The sequence below is a fragment of the Sycon ciliatum genome, chromosome 4, assembly GCF_964019385.1.
Source record: "Sycon ciliatum chromosome 4, ocSycCili1.1, whole genome shotgun sequence".
Classification (NCBI taxonomy): Eukaryota; Metazoa; Porifera; class Calcarea; order Leucosolenida; family Sycettidae; genus Sycon; species Sycon ciliatum.
Window position 1 is genome coordinate 3,619,068 of NC_088646.1, and position 23,661 is coordinate 3,642,728.

At 47.6% G+C, this 23,661-nt stretch overlaps 1 protein-coding gene across 1 annotated transcript; it reads right to left on the reverse strand.

Annotated features, from left to right (window-relative positions):
• Window positions 1-221: 221 nt before the first annotated feature.
• LOC135813948 (uncharacterized) lies at window positions 222-23,521 on the reverse strand. Its single transcript, XM_065326993.1, has 20 exons — window positions 23,129-23,521; window positions 21,831-21,869; window positions 21,525-21,625; window positions 20,490-20,591; window positions 19,375-19,472; window positions 18,766-18,926; window positions 18,441-18,504; window positions 17,694-17,753; window positions 17,011-17,100; window positions 16,501-16,611; window positions 15,742-15,915; window positions 15,078-15,138; window positions 14,752-14,816; window positions 14,272-14,407; window positions 9,875-10,018; window positions 8,386-8,449; window positions 8,062-8,112; window positions 2,903-3,005; window positions 1,943-2,050; window positions 222-1,577 (listed from the first exon to the last, which is right to left on the reverse strand). The coding sequence occupies exons 1-20, from the start codon at window positions 23,239-23,241 to the stop codon at window positions 1,521-1,523; spliced, it is 1,902 nt and encodes a 633-aa protein (XP_065183065.1). The 5' UTR covers window positions 23,242-23,521; the 3' UTR covers window positions 222-1,520.
• Window positions 23,522-23,661: the final 140 nt, after the last annotated feature.

The following is a 23,661-nucleotide window of genomic DNA, read 5'->3' on the forward strand; positions in this document are numbered from 1 at the left end:
CTGGAGCTTTGCACAGTGGCTCCATGCACTGGCAGTAATGCCAGGGCTGTAACGGCCAGTGAAATATGTCGCAACGATGACTCTGATATCAGCGTGGGCTCTGACCCACATAGTCAATCTGACTCGTTACCCCAGGGTCCCACCAGCTGGCTGATGTGTTGCAAGACAATAATCTCACAGATGACTACTTCAGCAGTAGCAGTAGCAGCACGCATGGAGAGTAAGTCTTCAGAACCAGTACATTCTGCACCAAATCTTGCTGTGACAAAAATGAAATTCCACTAAGGTAGGAAACCTGACAGATATCAGAGAACTTAAAAAGGTGTTTGTTTAAAGGCAAGAAGGGAAAAGAGATCACCTCAGTCTGGTCCGAACACATTGTGAACAGAGATAGAGAGGGGGAGGGGAGGAGAATTCAGAATCTACTTCAAGAGTGGCAACACACTATGATAAACACCAAGATGACTTGCACTGCCAAGTAGTTTATTTTCAAAGATCGTGAAAGTCAAATGGTTCTCAGCACATTGGCCGAGTGCTAGCATTCTCCGCACGCTGTTCTGTAGCAATCCTCCAAGAAGCAAAGTACCGTTGCCCAATTTGCAGAGCCGTGCAAGTCGGGGGATCAGAGCCACATTAAGTCTTGTTGAAGGCCAACGGAAAGGAGACAAGATCCAAACGCAATGGAGAGGCCGCAATTTTGGCAAGCTCTGGCCAAGCCACGGGAACTAATGGCAACCTGTTGACCAATGGCTAGTATAGTGAAGGCACATCAAGGATAGATGAACTCATCCACAAGGTTCTCAGAGCACCACCCGGGCATGCTCATAAGCATGCCAAGGCCCAAGGGATAAGCACAGGATTATGTGCTGTATGCAGCCCATCAGAACATAACTGCCATAGTGTAGTGTCCTGTATTGGTTGCAGTACACTGCTCCCAGCACCAGCCAGTGGGGGTATAAACCTGACACCGTGCACAAGCGATGTACTGGAAACACGAGGTGAAATCCCAAAGTCCACTGGGCAGTGTAACCATTCCTTCTCACGGTACAGTAGTACGCTCAAAACTATTGCTGGCCAAACCAATAATACTGTTGAAGTTGATAGTGGTGAAACCGACCCTTTCCCACGCAACCAACGCAGGTTCTTGCACTATTCAACAGTAGGGTGAAGCTGGATTTGACATCCTGGATCTGTGGAAGTAGCAGTCTCTTGCATGAAGACTACATAGAATGCTGCCCTGCGCAGCGTAGAGATTGTAGACAAATACATGTAGTTCACTTCCCAAAGCATGTCAGTGCAGGCGATAGAAGGCTGCCACAATGAGCATTGCTCAAGTAAAAAGGTCATCACGCCCGTAGAATATCATTTCCCATCCAATGGTTTCGGGATGACTCTGCTGTATGCGGTTGCCTGCAGGTCTGCTCAAGTTTCACGTTCCACCTACAATGTAATACCAAGGTTCCATTGAGAAAGGTTGAGCTCACACAAACCACTCAAGGAGCTGTAGTAGTACCTTGGCCTCAGTCATCCTCAACAGCCGTGAATGCACTGAGCACGGCACAATCAGACTTGGGAAGCTGCAGTGCAGAATGATAACACAGTCACATGCATGATAACACAGTCACATGCAGTGCAGAATGATAACACAGTCACATGCATGATAACACAGTCACATGCATGATAACACAGTCACATGCAGTAACACACAAATAAGCACATGCATACACAAACAACACCATGATGAAGCCTTATTCAGAAGTGCCTTCATTGAGAAGAAAAATCGATAAATTTAGCTAGGTAATGCGAAGTACCACACGACCTGTAAGACATTTTTCAAAGAGATAAAGATGAACAGATACATGTAAGGCTGAGCAGACCGAAAATAGTGGACATTAGATTGAAAAGAAGTAAAGGAGAGTTGAAGTTGAGTGGATGCACTCACCAGGGAGAGGAAAGCAACCAGTTTCAAGTCTACTAGATCATCGAGGAGATCCATTTGCTGCTGATGAGGCAGGGTGGCAAACAGTGATGCCGTCGTCTGGAGCAAATTCTACAAGGAACAAACACCATGCACACAACATCCAAAGTAGTTAGTTGAGGGTACTGAGCAACACACACCATGCACACAGCATCCAAAGTTGAGAGTAATGAGTAACACACACCATACACACAGCATCCAAAGTAGTTAGTTGAGGGTACTGAGCAACACACACCATGCACACAACATCCAAGTTAGTTGAGGGTACTGATCAACACACACCATGCACACAACATCCAAAGTTGAGGGTAATGAGCAACACACACCATGCACACAATATCCAAAGTACTGATGCACAGAGCATAGGCAAATACTAAAGAGCCAAGTTTACTATTCATGGCAAGGGAAATACTGTCGGCACAAAAGCAATTCAATGCGGCCTCTAACAGTAACATGTTGGTAGCGTTTAGTCCGTGCAATGCTAAGCATCAGTCACGCTCAACATCCACGTGCCCAGTTTCATCTGCCATGACTGCACCCAGGTAGGTAGGTAGCTAGAGAGCTTTGACCAACCCTGCTGCGCAGTGGAGGTCTTGTAGGGTAAACTAGTACTGTACAGGGTTGAGTGTTCTGTTTCTCACAAGACAGTGTATGCTTGTCCAGAAGAGATCTACACGATACCATTGCATTTAGGAATGGCTGGTTGGCCCAAGGCGCAACCCCAAAGTGCACCTGTAGAGAAGATGTTTCAATGAGCCATATCATGAAATCGCCTCCCAGTGATACAGCAAAATGACAATGTGACAACAAGCAGCAGTGTTCACACACACACATACAATGTACACAGCTTGTCATGTAGTAGTCACAGTGTAACCTGTGTGTATAGATGACCCAGGGCGGGGGGGGGGGGGAGAGCAGACTAACCTGAGCACAGTCATCAGTTGGAGATGCCTGACAAACAGTACCGGCACTGTCACACAACGTCAGCTGAAACGAGAAGGACCACCTCCAGCATGTCTCCAATGGCCTAAAACATGAAAAGAGCACAGAATCAAATGAGACATCATGTACAGTGATCTACCCACAGGAGCATGCAGCATGCGTGAGAAGAGAAAGATTGCCGTCACCGCTGGCAAGAGAGGGACTGTCAAGCCGCCGGTTTCGAAGAATGCCCCCAAAACAAAGACACCTGCATTGAGAGATAGTCAGTTCCCTAATGAGAGTTTGGATGTACGATCTGGGAAACTCTATTGCACAGCGTGTCGTCATGAAGTGTCAACAGTGAAAAGCATAATCAATTTATCAGGGTCCACCTTTTATCGAAAAAGCACCAGAAAAGCAAGGAAAAAAAGAAGAAGCGTGCAGAGGATGGCAAGCAAATCTTCCTGGATGGTGGGGAGTATCTCCAGCGCACTCATGCTGTCGGCAGTACACTTCAGGAGAAGGTGCTTGTGTATAGAATTAAGTGTTTGAAAACACTTCTGAGCTATGGCATACCTCTGAAGATTGATCAGTTGCGTCGTCCTCTTCTGGAGGAACATGGTGAACGACTCACAGGACGACAGTGGCCTCTGCGCCCATCATGGACAAGATGGTGAAGTCCCGATTACACCCTGCGACCAAGCCGCGAGACAAGGTCCTGTCGAAACAACAGGCCTTGCTTTTGGACGCCGTAGGTCCTTTGACCTACGTACTAGAGGAAGCTGGGAAAGAGACTCTCACCGTACAAGCCACTGTCGAAGCATGCCAGCAGGCGTTGGCTTTTATTGGCAATGCCAATATGCATTTGAATAGAGAAAGGCGGCGAAATGCCATTTTTTGTATGAATCGCGACCTTGCCGAAATGGCAGATGATGACGATACGTTCAAAACGTCTGCACCCCAGCTGTTTGGAGATGGCTTCTCCAGAAACGCGAAGGAACGGAGCGAAGAGCTCAAATGTTTGGAATGAAAAGCGCAGACTGGAATTAGTCCACGTATTAGTCCACGTAGCTACAGTGCAACCCGATGGTGGTACAAGTTGGAGGCCATGGACCAGTTTTTGGAGATGTCGCCTCCTTCCCGACAACTCTCCAGGTGCGATCAGCAATTGTTGAAGACTTGGATCCAGATATCACTGTTGAGTTTGCTCGGCCATTTGTGCAAGCGACACACAAGTAAGAAGGAGATGGGCCACTCAGTTTGATCGCCTATGAAGTCATTTCCGGACTGAGCCGATACGTCAACGAGCCACAAATTCCCCTCCCCTGTACTGAGGCCCTAGCATGACGGCAGAATGGCGGCAATCTAAACCAGGAGAATATCTGGATAGCCTTTGCCCGAGGGCTCATTGTTCCAGTAGTTGAGTACTTCCATGCTAAGTTCTCTGCCGGAGTTGCTCTCTTCCACACTGTGAATGCCTTTCGTGCTGCACGGTTGTGTGATCCAAGGAAGGTGAGAGACATGCTGCCAGTCCATGAGGATGTGAGTGATTTGCAGGCCTTCCCCTTCATATCCAACAACGAAGTTGCAGCTTTGCAGATCAAGCTTCCTCAGTATGTTGCTGCTTTGTGAGGATTTGGCTGGTGACATCGATCCAATAGTGTGGTGGAAAAATCACAGCAACGATCATCCTCGCTGGGCCAGCGTCTTCCGCAGAGTGCTTTTGGTCCAGCCAAGTTCAGCTGCTGCTGAACGAGTCTTTAGTCTCCTTGAGAGCTCCTTCTCCAAACTCCAGGAGACCGCTCTGGAGGATTACATAGAGACACCCATCATGCTTCAGCATAATCACCGCTAGATGCAGCATCCGGTTTGGTTCCGGTGGTCAAGTCATCTGCTGAGTCTTCCGTTGCTACCATATCTCTAGCCTGCTTGCCTGTCTCTCTTTCTTCGTGCTACTGAGTACTGACTGACTGTGCCAGTTGCCAGTTTGTTGCCTTTGGAACCCGTGTCCATTTTGAGTATTTCATTCGGTTCTCATCAATGTTGGACGCTGCATGCATGCTAAAATGTTGAACTGCTTTCTTTCTTTCTTTTTCCTTGTATCTAGCCAACATAAAGCAGTAGATCCTTCCTGGTCGCCTTATCTTTTAGCTGCCCTACTGTTTTCTTTGCTTGTGATACTTGGTGCCACTCAGTTGTCTCTGCCTAAATTGTTAACATACTGTTTGCTTCCGTGCCATGTTGATCCTTTCCCCGGCTCATGACGAGTCATGAGTGTGGTGTTTTGGTTGTGTTTCCGTGACTCTCTGAGAAGCTTTTTCCCTTTTTCCGCTCACGAGTTGATTCAGAGCAAGTCTGCACAACACTGTGATGTAATGAGTTCCAAGACCGTGAAGCAGGAGAAGAGTGCGACGATATGAGACTGGTCGGATACTATGATTGGCAACAGAACTACAAAACTTGGAAACCTAAGGGTGAAAATCGCAAAAATTTCCTAAAATTGACACCCCTATATACAGGACACATGTGCACTAACTATCAACATGCCAGCGGAACTCTGGCTCACCGAGTAGCTATATACTCTTTAAAATCCTTTCGCACCTAATGACGTGTTTTCACTCACTAAGCGACATGGTCCGGTTTCCCAAAACGTACAGTGAATACAAGTGGGCGCCGTGTAGTACAGTACAGACTACTGTACAAAACGCCGTAACTCTGTGACGAATTATCGGATCACCTGTGCCCCATCACATACACACGCGCAAGCACTTGGAAATCAGGCATGTTTTTCTTGTCACATGCTGGGGCAAAATGGGTTGACACAGGAAGGTACATGTAGACCAAAGAGACTGTAGGACACCCACCCACTGGTATACAACACCCACGCACAGATACATGTGCACCGCTAATACACTTGCAACAGTCCACTTCCGCCAAGCCACCGTACGCCGGACACTCCGAGCCCTGAATCCAAGTAAAGCCACAGGGCCTGATGCAGTACCCGCTAGAGTGCTGAGAAAATGTGCCGACTCTCTGGCCCTGCCCCTATCCAAGCTGTTTACCCTGTGCTTCTGCAGTGGTCATCAACCTGCCATGTGGAAAGTTGCCAACGTCGTACTGGTACACAAGAAAGGCCCCAAGTCGAACCCCAGAAACTACCGACCGATATCACTACTGCCCATAATGTCTAAGTGTATGGAGTCCATCGTGAACCGCAGCCTGTCCAACTTCCTGAAGAAGAATGACATCCTTTCTCACAGGCAGTTTGGCTTTCGCACTGGACTGGGAACCTCTGATCTGCTGATTGCTCTTCAGCATGAGTGGAGCCTTGCAGCTGCCGGTGGAGGCCTCGTCAGGGTCCTCGCAGTAGATATTGCCGGGGCCTTCGACAAGGTCTCGCACAACGGCGTCCTCCACAAGGCTGAGCGGTGCGGCATAAGTGGCCCCCTCCTTGCCTGGCTCCGGAGTTACCTGACAGACCGCCACATCCGTGTCGTCATAGGCGGCCAGTCTTCACCGACCCACCGAATCCAATCTGGCGTGCCACAGGGCAGCATCCTCGGCCCCACCCTCTTCCTTCTGTACGTCAACGATGCAGAAGACCACCTGCCTGATGGGGCGAAGCTGGCTGTATACGCCGACGACACAACTCTCTACAAGTGCATCACCACCCGACTCAGACTGCCAGAAGAGACAGCAATCCTCCGGCAGGCAGTAGACTCACTGGCAGCATGGGGAAGCAGGTGGAGGATCAAGTTCGAGCCCACAAAGTCGCAGGCATTGACCATCAGCCGCCACCGCTCACTGCCATCCAGCGACGTGCCCTGCACATAATTGGAGATGGATCATACCTCCCGAGCCTCGACATTCGCCGTACCGTAGCAGGGCTCTGCTTGCTGTACAAGCTGCACTTTGTGGAGGGTCTGGAAATGGTGAAAGCCATTCTGCTACCATCAGCAGCCGCACCGCAATGCCGCATGTCTACTCGTGAGACAACCAGATCTGCAGCACATCATCCATCACAACTCACCAGTATCCTTCCTCCTCAGTCACGAAACAACACGCTCCGCTCATTTCCCCACTCCCTCATTGCAACGTGGAATCAGCTCCCACCTACCCTTCTGCAGTCTCCCCCTTCTCGCAGAGGTATGCACACCTTCAAGAAAAATGTCAACGACCACTTGCGGCGCAGCAGGTGGGAGTGGGCCACAGACAGGCTATGATCTCTCCATCGCAGCCAACACACCAGCCTAATTATTCTGACCGCACTCCAGCTCCCTTCTACCCCTCTTTGATCCACTTCGCTCAGCCTTAATATCCGATTATCAGTTCTCTCCATCTTCCTACGGTGCACTGCTTTTACTATTGTTTTGTCCTATCTCAATCTCAAATTCTCCCCATTATCGTTTGCAAAGCCGGTGCTTCCCTCTTGGATGCACATGTTTCTTTTCTCCTATGTATCGGCGCACAGGAGTAACGATGATTCCGAGACCTTTGGTCGGAGGAGTTACTTTTGCCCCGCCCCCACTTCCATCGAATATGCCACCGCCCCCGCTGTGCAGTATCTGATGGTCCTGTGCTATTCAGTAAAAAATAAATAAAAAAATAAAAAAAGTATGAATGCCGCAGACATCACCACGCAACATGACAATTTGTTCAAGGTTTTAGATTGTGTGTTTCCAGAATCGATTTTCAAGCTCCGATCATCAGTGGGAATACGGAACTAAAGTGATCAAGGGAAAAACAAAGGTTAAAAATCCAAAGAAGTGTGGCACATGACGCGTAAGTATTACAAAAAGTGAGGGCTAAGATAAGTCATGTGTCACACTTCTTTGGATTTTTAACCTTTGTTTTTCCCTTGATCACTTTAGTTCCGTGTTTCCACTGATGATCGGAGCTTGAACATCGATTCTGGAAACACACAATCTAAAACCTTGAACAAATTGTCATGTTGCGTGGTGATGTCTGCGGCATTCATACTTTTCATAGCTATTATTAAACTTTTATCTCCACGTAGATTATTTGTAAAAAAAATGTTGCTCTTGGTGATCCAACGCGGAGTTGATGTCTCTATTACATGTATCTCAGGCAATGGCAGAACTAAACAGATGACTATGTGGATCTGCTAAGCTAGCGTGACCAGTGGACCATAATGCACCTACCTTTCAGCCGCAACTTTGCGACGACAATCCTCTTCCACTAGATCCTTGCAACTGAAAAACATACAAAACAAATAAATACATGCACAGTTGAACCTTGCTTGCCGACCAGCTCGCCAAGAGTCGCAAAACTCCGGTCCAAAACAACGGGTCAATCAATGAATATCGTCAAAGATTGGACTAAAGCAACATCACACATAGAAATGACAGGCGAGATTCTTAGCAGAGTACATGCAACTGCAGCGCAGCAAGGTGAAGATTCAGTCTCAAGCCACTCGCCAAGCTCCTATCAACACCAAGCCTGGAGTGCATCATCAGGTCCCTTACCCGCAGGCCTGGCAGTAGAGATAACCGTCAACATGGGATTGTATCACCTTCTCACACGTAGAGTCTAGCCAACACAGAAACAAATACACAGAATGAAAGCTAAGCAAGTGACATCATCCCATACACTACGCATTGAGCAGCACACGGCTGTTCACGCGCAGGCACTTATAAATATGGCGGCGTTCGGTGCGATTTATGTAACATTGTGCGAATAGTACAAATACGCGATGAGTTTGCGTTTTTGGAAGAAACTCATGTCGATCCTCGCGTGGTTCCACGATTTGGGACGCGAAACCAAGAGAAACATTTTGAAAGCGCTCGAGCGAGATCCTCGACTTTTCGGCAATTTGAGAGAAAGAGGGTGGAAAGGCGTCCTGGCCTGCCCAGTTAGCTGTCTTTCCGCTTCAAACTTGCTCGAACTACTCCTGGCAGTCTGGAGATTGATCTCGCCAGTGATTGTCAGCCTCTGCTTGGCGTGCTCGCGTGTACAACATTCAAGTTAGACATTTCGTAATCGTTCAACGCACAATAGGGTAGATACCACAATTGCAAGCTCACTTGGCCGGCTGCTGCCTTCTTCTACAATATCCCACATGCCGACTAAGCAATTTACAGCAGGAAGCAGCCTTCTACACTCAACAGCAACTAAAGGGCCACACCATCTGTCTCCCAAATCAAGAGAAAACAGGCTCCTGACTCGTCGCGCGTATTTAGAAGTTCACGCGCGTATTCTAATGACACTTGGGGAAGACAACCAGAGGATAGTCCTCTACCTGGGAAAATATCGATCTAAGCTGGGAAAAATCGGGAAGGGCTTCTCGGAGCCGAGTTTGTCAGCAACGACACAAGGAGTATTCCAGAACGAAGCCAAATTCGCACGACACAGAACAAATGTTTCTTGAAGGAAAGGCAGTCATGTGAGGTACGAGCGGAAAGCTTGAAACAAGACGCAGATGATCAGCGTGTTCCCCGGGCTGTCCGGGCTGACTAGTCTCCAAAATCCAGGGGAAACCATGGCCTACTCGTGTTCTGAAGATTTGAAAATTCAAATTTTCTTGCCATTGAAGCCCAATTGAGACTTTCGGCGGCCATATTGTTAAGTGGCGTGAAATCGCAAAAAAATCCGCCGTGAGCAAACCAGTGCTTATGATGTCACATTGTTACTACTCCATAAAAGCATCTCGAACAATGCTGTAATGATTATGTTATTGTACAAACTCTACTGCGATATACCAGTATACAAGGACAGCACATTAAAAGTAGTTACAAGTCATGCGGTGGTGTGAGTCAGCTCCTTAAAAAAAGCTAGATACCCATTGACCATTATTTTTATTTTATTTTTTATTTTTATTCTTATTTTACTAGGGAATTCCCAATAGGCGTCATCGCCTTCTTACAGGGAACCCTAAGAACGTCTTGATGGATGATCGAACCATGTGTTTCCCTCGTCTCCCTTGGCACTATGACTGCAAAGCTAGCTGTAACTTACGTCGTTGACAATACGGCTGAGAGGTGGCACAGCTAACAGCCTGTATGGTGACCTGGCATGTCTGACACTGCAGTATGTTGAGCTGCGACAACGCCTGCGGCTGACACAGCATCGGTGATGCTAGCCAGCCAGACAGTCGTGTTACTACGAGCACCAGCAAGATCACAAACACACACACACACACACACACACAATGTGAACATGATAGCAGACAGACATTACCTAGGAACAAACGAAAGGTCAGCCCATTGCCGGCGTGGAACTGCTAAGGGGCCGTCCGTAATTATCGATCTTTTTCACGAAGAGAATAAAGTTTCGTTTATGGGTGGGTGGGTTGAGGAGAGTTTCGTTTTGAAAATTATTGATAGCTGAAACATCAATCCATTCTAGCTGTTAAATCAATCCACTTTTCGTTCAAAGGGGTGGGGGAGGGGCATAACCAAACTTTTTCGTTTCGTGAAAATTATCGATAATGCCGGATGGCTCCTAAGGGGGGAGGGGCATAACCAAACTTTTTCGTTTCGTGAAAATTATCGATAATGCCGGATGGCTCCTAAGGGTGCGTTCAGACTACCGATAAAAAGAATGGGAACGTTTTCAAAGGTGATTAAATCACGTGATGTTACTGGAATTTTGACGGTGGAAAGGTTTTACCGCTGTAGCTGCTGCGGCGGAAACAGCATTCCGGCAGCAAAACAGGGGAGCACGTGTTTGTTTCAACTCCTCTTTCGCGTGTGACTTTTTTCTCCTGACTGGAACTGTGACTCCATTTAGGTCGTCATCACACTACGTTCTCGGACTCCCGTTTACGTCTACGTCTACGGTGAAAACCCCCAAACGAGTGGTCGTGTCATCAGACAGGCACAGCTTTTGACGCGCACATGCAGTCACGTTTTCGGAGAAATTTGAAGATTCCCGCGCAAGTACGAGGTCGCTTGGAAAAAGGCTGGGGGAGATACGCACATTCATCCAAAAAGTCGTATACCCCCCCCCCCCTCCCTACCACGTCTACGTTTCCCGTTTCCTCTGCTCCCGTTTCACCCTGTATGCGGATCATCATGACAACCGACCAAAAACTCCTTACGTGGACGTAGACGCAGCGCTTTGGACCGTTGTGTGATGACAGCCTAAGTAGTATTTTACGATGCCGAAGGCATTATTTGCCCAGGGCATGGAGAAGGAGATCATGTGCCTGTACGTAGAAGTCTTTGCTGGATCGTCAGGCAAAACAATGACGAGCGCAGAGAAACAGACAATGATAGCTGACAAGCTCAACGACAGCGGAAGCATTTGGGATGGCCTGTTGTCATGGTATCCAATGTTGAAAGCAAAACCGATGCCCTACGAAGGAAGGGCAAGATGATGTACAGGGCGTTCAGACTGAAAACCCGCACAGGTGCTCCTGTGGAGAGTGACTCCGACCTAAAGGTAATCTTTGTGTTGAATTTTTCTCATACTTACTGAATTCATCCTCCTATACTACTGACGATGTACTCATACCTCAGGGACTATTGACACGGGTGTGTGATCAGGATGGGAAGTGGTTTAGCCTTAGAAGGACAACATTGGGGGTGACGATCTCAAGGATCATTTCCACTGTTGTCATGTGGTACCAACAGTCCTGTTTGAATATAATTTGAATTATGTCCAACCATTCGGCCTGACAATTCCCGCTGAAACCTACTTATTGCGCCTGTTCTATCTCCCATCTCGGTTATAGCAATATGCATGTACCTCAGCTATGACACTTGCACTACTATTACAGTATATTCCAGCGCCGGTGGTATCTCCTATCGTGGGTGTAGCACTGCCTTAGCCTACATTACAATTACCCTATAATTATAACCAGCGAATAGCACATTATGGTCTATGGTCTGATGAGTGTTTTTGAACACGAAACTCGGAGTCACGAGAAAGCTGTTGATCTCTGTTGTTCTGCCTTGTGTAGTACGGTATGCCCTTGTTAGGGTATTGAGCACTATTTGCAGCAAAGACTTCAGACACTCTGTCATTATAATTATCCTGTTTTTCAGTCCTGGTAGTGACAGTCAAAATATTTCAGACCTTTTTTCCCTTTTCAAATCCCTCGACTTGCACTTGTATACACTCCTGTGCGTACTGCAAATGGCATGCATATTTATGTCGTGATGTTCCCGTGTCCTTGCAGTCCGCGCACAAAGGTTGGGCCAATTTCCCGCAGTATCATGCCCTGTTCTTCAAGAACCAGTCTTTTGGGCCAGGTGGAAACAATGTAGACACTGCTATCAGCGACCGTGGAGCAGAAGAAGCACGGGCAGAAGCTCCCCCAGCCCGTCACCCCAGCCCCTGTCACACCAGTGCACACACCAGGGCAAGTCAACATGCCTGGGGTCGGACAGAAAACTCCCCATGATGACTCTGACTCGGAATCAGATCTGGAGCCGGGCAGGAAGCCAAGTCGAAAGACCACAAGGAAATGGGCAGCATTGACAAACCAGTCATTTGCGGCCATCCAGTTGGAAACGTGCAAGGAGGAAATATCAGCAGAGGAAAGGAGATTGCTGGCGCAGCAGGAGTTCCAGCTGCGTATTGAGACGCAGAGAGAAGTAGCGGAAGACCGCTGAGAGAGAGAGAACGCAGAGAGCATTAGGAAGCGAAAGCAAGAGAACAGAGAGAATACGATGAAGCCAAAGCAAGAGAGAAGAGAGAGTACGAGAAAAAGAGAGAAGAACAGAGAGATAAGAGAGCTGCTGACGTCAGGCAGTCGGAGAAAGAATTCAATGCATCCCTGCTTTGAAGCCAGTGATGACGTCCTCCAGCTCTCTACCAGAAGGGAACTTGACGGCTGTCGCGTACGCGATCTCCACATTTAATATTTGAAACCTAAAACATTTACACATGTTACGTAATTTCTCGCAGGACGTGAGCTCTCATGTTTTGATAACCAAGGCGCATGCTTGCGCTTCTGGGCTTTTTTTCTTTCCTCGATTGGGAAAAGAGATAGAGAGAATCCCGAAGAGTTTGGAGTATTTGGAGTGTATGTGCCTCATGATTGGAGTGACGGAGAGAGATCTAGAATGTGAGATTTAGAGGCTCTGGTGAGAGAAGGTGCATGAGCCGTAATTGGAGTAGTAGTTCATTGAGTGTGATAGTTTTATGAGTAAGGTACATTTCAGTCTTTATTCTCTCCAGACAACGGCTGCTGGTACCAGGATGTTTTTCAAAACACTGACTGCAGCATGCACAATGTCATGGGCAGTTGATGCCACAATGCAATACAGCTCGCCAAGCTGGTTAAACGTAAGACCATGCGCAAGCCAATGCAAACAGATTGCCAGGCGCTTGGCAGGGGGCACAGTTGTCCGAAACCTAGTTGACGCTCCCTGTAGGTCATCGCCAGTTTGTCGGAGCAGGAACTGAAACGACTGAAACGTCCGACAGTCAACTCGGTAGGTACGCAAATAGCGCATGTCTAGACAGTCATCTGCGTCTCCTGGCATCCCAACTTCGTCTGCAATACTGCTCCATTTTTATTTCCCAGAAGCCCAGTTGACCCCCAGTGCGGTGAATTGACCACCAGCGTCCCTCTCGCCTCATGGACGAGGCAGCCTCCTCTGCTGCAAGAAAAGAAGAACTTCATGGCATGAAGATCGGCGAGGAAGATTCACACTATCGTGGCTTCGCAGGAAGCGATACCTGGACACTACGGACAGGTCGATGCACGTGGGCTTGCAACAGTCTACTTCGGGCAGAGACACCCTCTTCCCTACCACCACTTTGTTGCAAAAGAGAAAGGCCAGCGAACATAGCAGACATACTCTACTGGAGGGAAATTCAGACGACTCAATAACTTTTAAAAGATGTGTGATGGAAAGTTGGAAACTAATTTGAACTTCGCGGGCTGATACGCGCGATGCGGCAAAAAACCCTTTCAAACTGCCCCGCACGGACGCCATATTGAAGTCGGCATGGCAAAAGGTGCTCAGGCTGTGACTAGGGGAAAATCCCTTCTCGGTGCCGCGGTGAGAGCTGCACAAGTTTACCGGTAGTGTGGTTGTCGCTCGTGGTTTATTGCCATTCACGGTTTGACGCGGTTGTCGGTAGTCTGAACGCACCCTAATCGATTACTGTGAGGAAGAGGTACACAGCACTCTCACTATCTCATTTCTGCATCTCGGTCTAGATGTTTGAACCCGTGCTTAGTATTGTATCTGCTTTGCTGAGCTGTGTGAGAATCATCAAGGTGCATGAGCAGTGCTCAAGACAATGAAAGTTCTCAAAAATCACAGCTCACTTGAGACTTGAGACTCAGTCAAACAAAGCCCCAGTCAATACACCCACACTATTCCACCAGTCTTCCAGGGGTGGTAGAATTGCTTCATGTACAGTGTACATATACACTAACAGCACGGTCTCACCATTCCACATTGCACATCCTTTCTTCCAGCTCTGCCACAGCAGTTTTCTCCCAGGTGTTTCCCCTGCGGCACCACCACCACCAGCAGCAGTAGCAGCTGTAGTGTCTACACTTGATAAGCCACATAACACAACACACTGCATGCAGAACACAAAGACATATACAGCAAACACCAGCAAACTTCAAACACATACAACCGTAGTAGTGGAATGGTGCACATAGCAGCACATGAGCAGATTCCCAACAGAAAAAGGGGCATAACAAACTTAGAGGTCAGCCCTGAAATGTGTAGCATACGTTTTGTAGAGTACTAGTAGTATACCAAGGTGTGAGTATACTTGTAGCCCCCCCCCCCCCCCCATCGAACAGCAAGTGTGCCCTGGATTATGCACACGCACACACACACACACACACACACACACACACACACACACACACACACACACACACACACGCAAGCACGGACACAGCACAGCAATACCTGGCCAGGCTGAAAGTGATGGTAGAGGCTTGACAGGTGGTTGGAAATGTGCACACAAGCAGAACCTACAGCAAAAGAAAGCACAAACTCACATCAGATTTCTCCCGTCTACACTCTCCAGTCTGACAAGTTCTTGCCTATTGCCAGTTTTGGTATTCGAATACCAATAAAGCACTTTTCGCGTGTTTTCGGCCGATATAGTAACCCGTTTGTGTGTGCAAGCCACATCCACTCAGCTGATGAGTTCTTCACATGGCTACGTCAAATTATTTGCTGAAGCACAAAGCTGAACAGATTGGGTTGCCAACTTGCCGTTACAACCTTACCAGTATGATCGGTGACGTCCAGAGTGAACTCTTCAGCACTTGTACCAGACTGGTTCTGTTTCTGTGAGTGAGTGGAGGAGAGAGAACGAGAATAACAACAAGCACAGCAGCCACTGGACTTCAGTTTGCAGCTTTTTAACCCAATGTCATAGTCGCTGGGGGTCCGATTACATCGCTGTACTTGTACATGTGTACGTCCAGCAACATTCGTACCACCACCAGGGCCAGGTCAAGGGCTGTGCAAGTAACTGTTGAGGGTGCCAACATATGCACTTTGGGTCGGATCTCACCGAGCACAACTGTAGCTGTATGGGAAAGTAGTGTGCTGGTTGTCCATATTAGCTTCCTGCACCTTGCTCCTTGCTACACAAAGCCAATAACAATTAGAATAAAATATTTTCCTTCTCCAAATCCAGTTGCTTTTCAGAGGAAATTATCCATCCGGGGCCTGTGTGACCTGTGTGGCCTCAGTTCTCTAAAATACGTTACTGGATCAATTTGAATGGGACTGCAATTGAAATGGTTCTGTGCTGTAGGGTTTTTACTGTTTAATCAAACCAACACAAACTGGGGCCGAAATAGAATCATCAGGAGACTGAGAAAGAGAAAGACCCGTATAAATCATTAGGATTTACTGCCAAGCACACTTGAGCGTGTGACTTACCAGAGGGGATTTGGACATAATCTGAATGCACAGTGTTATGGCCTTTGTACGAGGCTGCAACTGGTACACTTGCAGACGATGGGGATACGCCGCTAGACTGGCAATTCCTTCATCATCCGTCAACACAGCGCTGTGACCGAGCACTGAACTGGACTCACACTGACTCTCTGAAGCCTGTAAACAATGTGTAAATACAGGAGAGAGAGAGAGGGGGGGGGGAGAGAGAGAGAGAGAGAGAGAGAGAGAGAGAGAGAGAGAGAGAGAGAGAGAGAGAGAGAGAGAGAGAGAGAGAGAGAGAGAGAGAGAGAGAGAGAGAGAGAGAGAGAGAGAGAGAGAGAGAGAGAGAGAGAGAGAGCTTTACGATAGGCCTCAGGAGAAGCATGGACCTGTACTTGGACATGCTTCCAAGTTAACACTTCTGGCATAGGGTGTAGCTGCATTGCCAACTGGCAACAGGCTAGCACACATGCACACATGCTCACACAGTGACACAAACAGCACAGCAGTACTTGTAGGACCTAGAAAACATCCCACAGCGAATACGAAAAGGATCTGCCTCAGATGCATTCAAAAGCACCCATGCTAAAGTCACTACACACACATTACGTCAACAGTTTGAAGTCCAGGGAAGGAACGCTCTTTGCCAGAACTTTGCAGCTTAGAGAGCGCTATGTGGGCAGGTGTGTATTTACCGCCCTTTCGCCAGGTGTGTGTGTTTTACCACCATTTCTCTTCCAGGGGCTTGAAGTCTGAACTTACCGTACTTGGCACGAATGGAACACAGTAGAACACGGACGCTGGCCCATACTCCACGTACATCTCATTGTTATACAGCTGGTAGTAAGGTTTCTCTATACCAAGCCAGTCACCCTGAGCAAACGGAGTGCACAGAAAAAGCAGCACATGTGACAGTGTGTGTGTGTGTGTGTGTGTGTGTGTGTGTGTGTGTGTGTGTGTGTGAGAATGTGGGACGGTGTGTGTTTGTGTGTGTGTGTGTGTGTGTGTGTGTGTGTGTGTGTGTGTGTGTGTGTGTGTGTGTGTGTGTTTGGTGCGATAGTGCAGGAGTATGGAGTGTGCGAGAGCGAGAGCGAGAGGCTGAGTGTACATTACGGGTATTTGAGCACTATTGCAGGTTAAGGCACTGCACTGCCTCTGTATAGTTTGCAACCATATTACTATACTTGCTCAAGTTTCATAGCAACCTTACTGGTACGTAATAGTACGTATCATAAACTGGTCTAGATAGGAATGGATATACAGTACATGTACCTTTTTGAAGAGCTGTGCCAGTTGCAGATGGTCGTCCCACAGAATCAGGCCAATGGAGGTACCCGCATCATCACTCAACGTCACACACAGCTGCAAATTCAAACAAAACACACACACACACACATGCCAGATGGTGTGATATAATTGACTAGCCACACGAAGATGTGGTGCAGCTAAGGCGGGATATGCACATACGCTAGGCTGCACAACGGCTAACTAGGCCATTAGTGGCACGTCCTGAAGTGGTTTAGTTTGCAAGCTACCAAGGTGGATGGACATGCCAACCATGCCAACGGAAGGCAGGGGGTTCGAAGCTCCCACCATTCTGAGAGGTTTCCAAGCTTGGTGCTGCACCACCGCCTTGTATCTTTGCTGCCAGCTCCACTCCACCACCCCCTGTTCATGGCATAATAACACCAGTGCTTGTGAAACGGAACACTGCCAGTGGGGCTGAGACTTGGCAGATCACAACAAGAGTTCGGATTACATGTTTGGTGTTGATCCTGGAACAGTTTCATGCTTCCTGAACATGTGGATCTGCTTTGCCTACCTGCGCCTTGGAATGATTCCTATTTCCCCCGAGTTGGGACGACAACAGACAAGGCAAGAGCAACAATAAATTGCATTGAGAAATATGATGGCTCGTGGATACAGCGTACTACTAAGCGACACGGGGAACTTACTTGTTGACTTGTACTGCCATCCGGAGAATGTACCGTCACTACTGGTGCTATTCGTGATACCTGACATGATTCAGGACAAGCAGACAGGCACACACACACACGCACACACACACACACACACGCACACACACACCACAAACACACACACGCGCACATCAGCATACAGTAGACAGACAGACAGACAGACAGACAGACAGACAGACAGACAGACAGACAGACAGACAGACAGACAGACAGACAGACAGTTCGGCAAAGGCTTGATATCCATAATAACAACACACCAGCACAGGTCCAGCCAAGGGGTTCATGCACTGCACTGGCGGATAGGCGGATCACGCAAAAGGAGCAAGACTTGACTGATTGATACTGATCTATTCACGGTTCGACGATAGTCGATAGTAGGTAATTATTCTGAAGAAAACTATCGTCGAAACGTTAAAATATCGGTATCAATCAGTCAAGTCTTTCTCCTGTTGTGTGGTCCGACTATCAGACAGACAAATAGACAGACAGACAGACAGAGAGACAGAGAGACAGACAGACAGACAGACACGACACAGGCAAATAAGCTAGCAGAAACGAATGATACAGACAGCCAACCAGATCAGCATGCACACAAAAAGTATGTGTACACGTAAAAGCATCCACACTGCATAATAGATGTGAACTCCAGCCTCATAGCTCCCATGGAAGAATGCAAACAGGATCAAGAAGAGTGGAGAGTAAACCCCTCAGGCAATGGCATACCCTGAACAGGATAGGTGAGCCATATCCACTGCTGATTTGGTTCAGAGAAAGCTGGGTACTGAACCTGCACAGAAACACACACATAAGCAAGTGCAAACACACAAGTACACTGTACAAAATTAACATACCGTAAAGCCATAGTAATTAGTATACCGATCAACAAGTACGCTAACAGTGAATACGTTTCGGAATGAAATCCAGTTTGTTTGCTGACAAACCAAAACTGACTGATAAATGATACACTGGGAACTCCAATATGCGCAGTGTTTGAGCGAAGCAGATGCGGGCACACACACATACACACAGTCACAGACACATAACTCACCCGTCCATCATCAAACTCTCACAATCGGATAAGAACACCATAATGTCAGTAGGTAGAAGGTGTCTGGCTGCTCGAGGTCCACTCCTACTAGTGCTGGTGTTGCGCACGCCTGCATTCTGCGACTGCTGAAGACGACAGCGTGTTAGACGGACACGAGAGTTCTGCAGCCGGTAACAAGACATTGTGCATTCATGTTCACACACGCACACGCACACACACGTGCGCGCGCACATGCACGCACACGTGCGCACACATGTATACACGCACACACACACGCACATACACGCGCACCATTTGACTGATTTGAATACTTGAGCGCCTATATTCCATATAATAATGTGGAAAGCAGGCCAGTAATGTGTTTTACATGTATGACTATACGTGTGACTATGTTTAGACATAGGACCAGAAGAACATGGTACAACACCCGTACCCCATATATATGCCCATGTCTGCACTGTGTTCGTGTTTGCACACTCTGCTCAACGGTTGTTCTTTGTTTGCCATTCTCCTTGCAGGTTAGAAACGAATTCAATCCGAAGACACCACACATGGATCACACTCAGCTGGAAACTTCGCTGGGTGAGTAGCACTGAGTAGGATACTTACAGTTTGTAGCTGTGGGTGCTGGTAGAACTTCTGGTGCAGGTACATCTCTAGCGATGCTCCTTTGTCAGCCTCAGGGTTCTCTTTCAGCCATGCCAGAGCTATACAGTCACAGCTACCATTAAGGACAACACACAGCAGGCTAGAGAACCAACACAAATGGCACTCGAACCCAGAATATACCGTAAGGGGGGGGGGGGGGGAGAGAGAGAGAGAGAGAGAGAGAGAGAGAGAGAGAGAGAGAGAGAGAGAGAGAGAGAGAGAGAGAGAGAGAGAGAGAGAGAGAGAGAGAGAGAGAGAGAGAGAGAGAGAGAGAGAGAGAGAGAGAGAGAGAGAGAGAGAGAGAGAGAGAGAGAGAGAGAGAGAGAGAGAGAGAGAGAGAGAGAGAGAGAGAGAGAGAGAGAGAGAGAGAGAGAGAGAGAGAGAGAGAGAAGGAGAGAGAGAGAGAGAGAGAGAGAGAGAGAGAAGGAGAGAGAGGGAGAGAGAGAGAGAGAGAGAGAGAGAGAGAGAGAGAGAGAGAGAGAGAGAGAGAGAGAGAGAGAGAGAGAGAGAGAGAGAGAGAGAGAGAGAGAGAGAGAGAGAGAGAGAGAATAGTTGCACAATAAAAAAACTATTCTGGGCCTGAAATTGCAGGCCCGATTTCGCCACCATGCCTGTACGGTACATGTACAGCACAGCTGCTTGTGCACAGTAGGGTCCTTCTTAACCCCCCCGGTTAGGAGGAATGTGTGTGTGTGTGGGGGGGGGGGGGGGAGGGGGCTTAGTACCTAACTGTGCACAGGCCAGACATGGTCATGAAAGGATAAAGAGATATTCACAATTTGAAGAACACAAGTGCCAGAGACTCTGGTTGGTGGATCTGATCTATCCTCCCCCACCGTTTAGGAGCCGCATCTGACGCCTGATCATGGGGTGGTGGCGTCCCACGGAAGCGGAAAGGTGGTTCTTGACCAGGAAGTTGTACGACTCCTTGTTCTTGACCTGCCCGGTACGCGAACCCCGTCAATTTTTTTTTTTTTTTAGTGCCAGAGCCACGGGCACAGTGCTTTACGCAGGAGAAAGCAAAGATCATGATAATGTTCTACATCAATGTGTGGAGAGCGCACAGCGTAGGATACGAATATTGGTGCCTGGCAAAGCATGCGGCAGCGTCAGTGTGCCTTCCAGTATGGCCTCTGGACTGATGAAGCGTGATTGGACAAAATCGGTTATAGAAATCTCTGCATAGTTAGCACACATAGTACAAACATATACATGCACATACACACACATACACACACACACACACACACACACACACACACATACACACACACACACGCATACACACACACACACACACACACACACACATACACACATACACACATACACACGCATACACACACACACACACAGTCATAATCATATTACACACATAGACCAAGTGTCTAGGGTCCTTGATGCAAAGAGTGCTATATGCCCTCGCTAGGGCAGAGCATACCACACAAAGGCAAAGCAACGGAGATAACTCTGGGGCTTCGTGTTCAGAAACACTCCTCAGACAGTTACCAGTTCAAGCTATTACTTTTGTACACATATACATACACAGGCATAAGTATAGACAGACAGACAGATGAACAGACAGGCAGACAGAGAAGCACACAGGCAGGTAGGCAGGCAGACTAAAGCACACGGCTAAACAACATCACACGCATGAACATTGTCATAGAGTAAGGCAGGAGGGTAGGGGAAGTCATACCTGTCGTACAGGAATATGCAATAGACTATCCACAGAAACTATGGCTTACACAAGTTACAGCGAGTATTACGTCACGGTCACAACAGTCATATACATCTAGGATCGCTGCCTACACAACACCTGCGCTTTGTGTTTGGATAGCTGGTAGTTGCCTAGGTAGAGTACTGTAGAACGGGTAAACATTTTAGCGTTTTCTGAATCTGGACCAATTCGCTACATTAGCGAAAATACTCCTCTCGCTAAAATCGCTTAATCTAGCCTTTTTACAGTAGCAGGGTTTCCTATGATTGCTACATGTTTAGCTCCTTCCTCCCAAGCAGGAGAACTCAAGCTAAAAACGAATAACAAGACAATAACAAGTGTAGGAGCATGTGACGGACACCTAAATTCAATCGCTGGAAGGGACACTCACTCTTGCACTCGCCATCCTGCCAGGAAGCAGCACTATTGCCATCACTCCACAGCATCTGCAGCTCCGACAAGATAATGGCGTTAGTCACACCAGTCGGGTACCTGTGTCACAGCAAGCAAGGAAAGAGCATTGGCCCAAAGCATCCATTCATAATTAATAATTACACCTTTGACAGAAAACCATTAGCTCCATCACCAGAGAGATAACTACTCTTCTAAACATAATAGACCGGGAAGACAGCCAGGAAACCCAAACCAGAAACACTCACAGATATTCCATGCCACCTAAACACATACATGTACGTACCTTGCTAAAAGAGAGAACAGCTCTTTGCACATCCATGACCTGGAATAAGACATTGAGGAACACGTCAGGGAAACTTCACAACATACACTGACAGCTCATAACAATCAAGAAAAGAACAGGTTTCAGGCTCCTCACGAACAGCACTGTCAACACTTTTTCCACGAGTACTTTCGGTGCTTTCTCAGCAGGTGAAACACAGGCAAAACAAAGAAAACGAACACGCACGGTGGATTTTATACATCAGAGACATGATAGAAACAGCGTAAAGAAGCGTATCCGGAAACAGCACGGTAAAGTGTGTAACTTCATACAAATAGAACTAAGACGGAGTGACAAAAAGGTGCAAATATGAAGAACCCAAATAGGTGAGTGAGTGATGTATTTCAACAACAATAGGCAACCAATGGATGAAACTAACGAGTTGTTGATAATCCAAATCCCCGCCTAAGTGTGAATTTATTTTAAATTTTTTTGCTTGCGAGGTCAGGCCTCCTTGCGTGAATATAAACAGCATTCAATAATTCTTTGCGCTGTTTCCATCACATTTGTGCTGCATAAATTTCATTGCGCTCGACAGCTTTCACACCAAGGTTCAACTCGAGTGACAGGACTGCACCCAAAAAAGGTCAAACAGGCTAGTGAGTTGTACCCTGCAGGCACGGTGACCAGGTGACTGGCGTACGCAGGAGCACGTGACCGCTTGTTCAACCATGTTCGATTGGGAATAAAGGAGGAACGCTGCATCGCAGCCTTTTCGGACCAAAACCAGTTGACTCAGCGTCCAAAAGACTACAACATATGGGCCAATCGCGGTCATCCGTGCTTTTATAAGAACGACATGGCGCTTTTAGTGACATTTTGCATACAAATCCCCATCTAGTAGGGCGCAGTCACCCAGTTTCGGTGGAAGTGCGCAAGTTTGATTGGGATTAAAGTAGGAAGGGAGCGTCTCAGCTTCCTCGGACCACGACCGTTCGACTCAGCACCCCGAAGACAACTGGTGAAATTTTGATTTTAGCCTTAACTTCCCCTTTAAAGACACTCCAGCAAGAGCCACTGCTTGACCCTGACAGCGTACAAGAAATTGCTGTAGCTACAACTCTAGCCGAACCAGGAGCTACTGCAATCAGCACTACTCAGCCTCTTTCTGACATGTTGAGTCAGGTACAGCCCTTGTTGTGGCAAATGCTTCTAGCTCTAGCAATTTAAATATTTCAGTGGCCTTTTCAGGCATTCCAAGCTCCTGGAAACCACTACAAGAACATAAGGACAAAGTGGTGGTGCCATGAACGCCTTACCATGGTATGTCAACTGAACGTTTTCCAGTACTAGCATTTGCCTTGATAAGGCACTGAAGCTCTTCAATCCGATCACAGCATTGCTTCAACCACAGATGATTGCCGGTGCTCATGGCCAATTCGTCTACACCACAACCTAAATTATGCTGGCTGAGCTGAAGACTCAAAAGGTAGTAAGAAAATACTGCAAACTGTAAAATACTGCAAACTGTAAGAGTTGGAGGCCAATGAGATCTGCGAGTTGCGATTTGTATCGCAGAGCTTCACCTTGGTGCATGTGCCTAGGCTATGGCATCTAGCTTGAGAAATAGGTCTTGGAGTAGAACTAGAAGACCCAAGTGCCATGCATGAAAGCTTCAAAACGCCCGCTGAACTCTGAAACTTGCCATTGAATCCATTTGAACATGTTCGTTGTTTGTTGATTATTTTGCATGCATGCTTGAATGTTTGAATATTGCCGCTAAATTTTTTCTACGAAATAATTTTTCTTCGTGATCACTGATGACGCAGGCATATCCCCGATTCCCCATACG

Excerpts from the sequence above, each read along its gene's own strand:
- LOC135813948 (XM_065326993.1), bottom strand. The coding sequence starts at position 23,241 with ATGAGCACCGGCAATCATCTGTGGTTGAAGCAATGCTGTGATCGGATT. Across the intron at positions 18,927-19,374 it reads AGCACCCACAGCTACAAACT|AACTCTCGTGTCCGTCTAAC; the intron begins GTAAGTATCCTA and ends TACCGGCTGCAG. Across the intron at positions 15,139-15,741 it reads TTATGTCCAAATCCCCTCTG|AAACAGAACCAGTCTGGTAC; the intron begins GTAAGTCACACG and ends ACTCACTCACAG.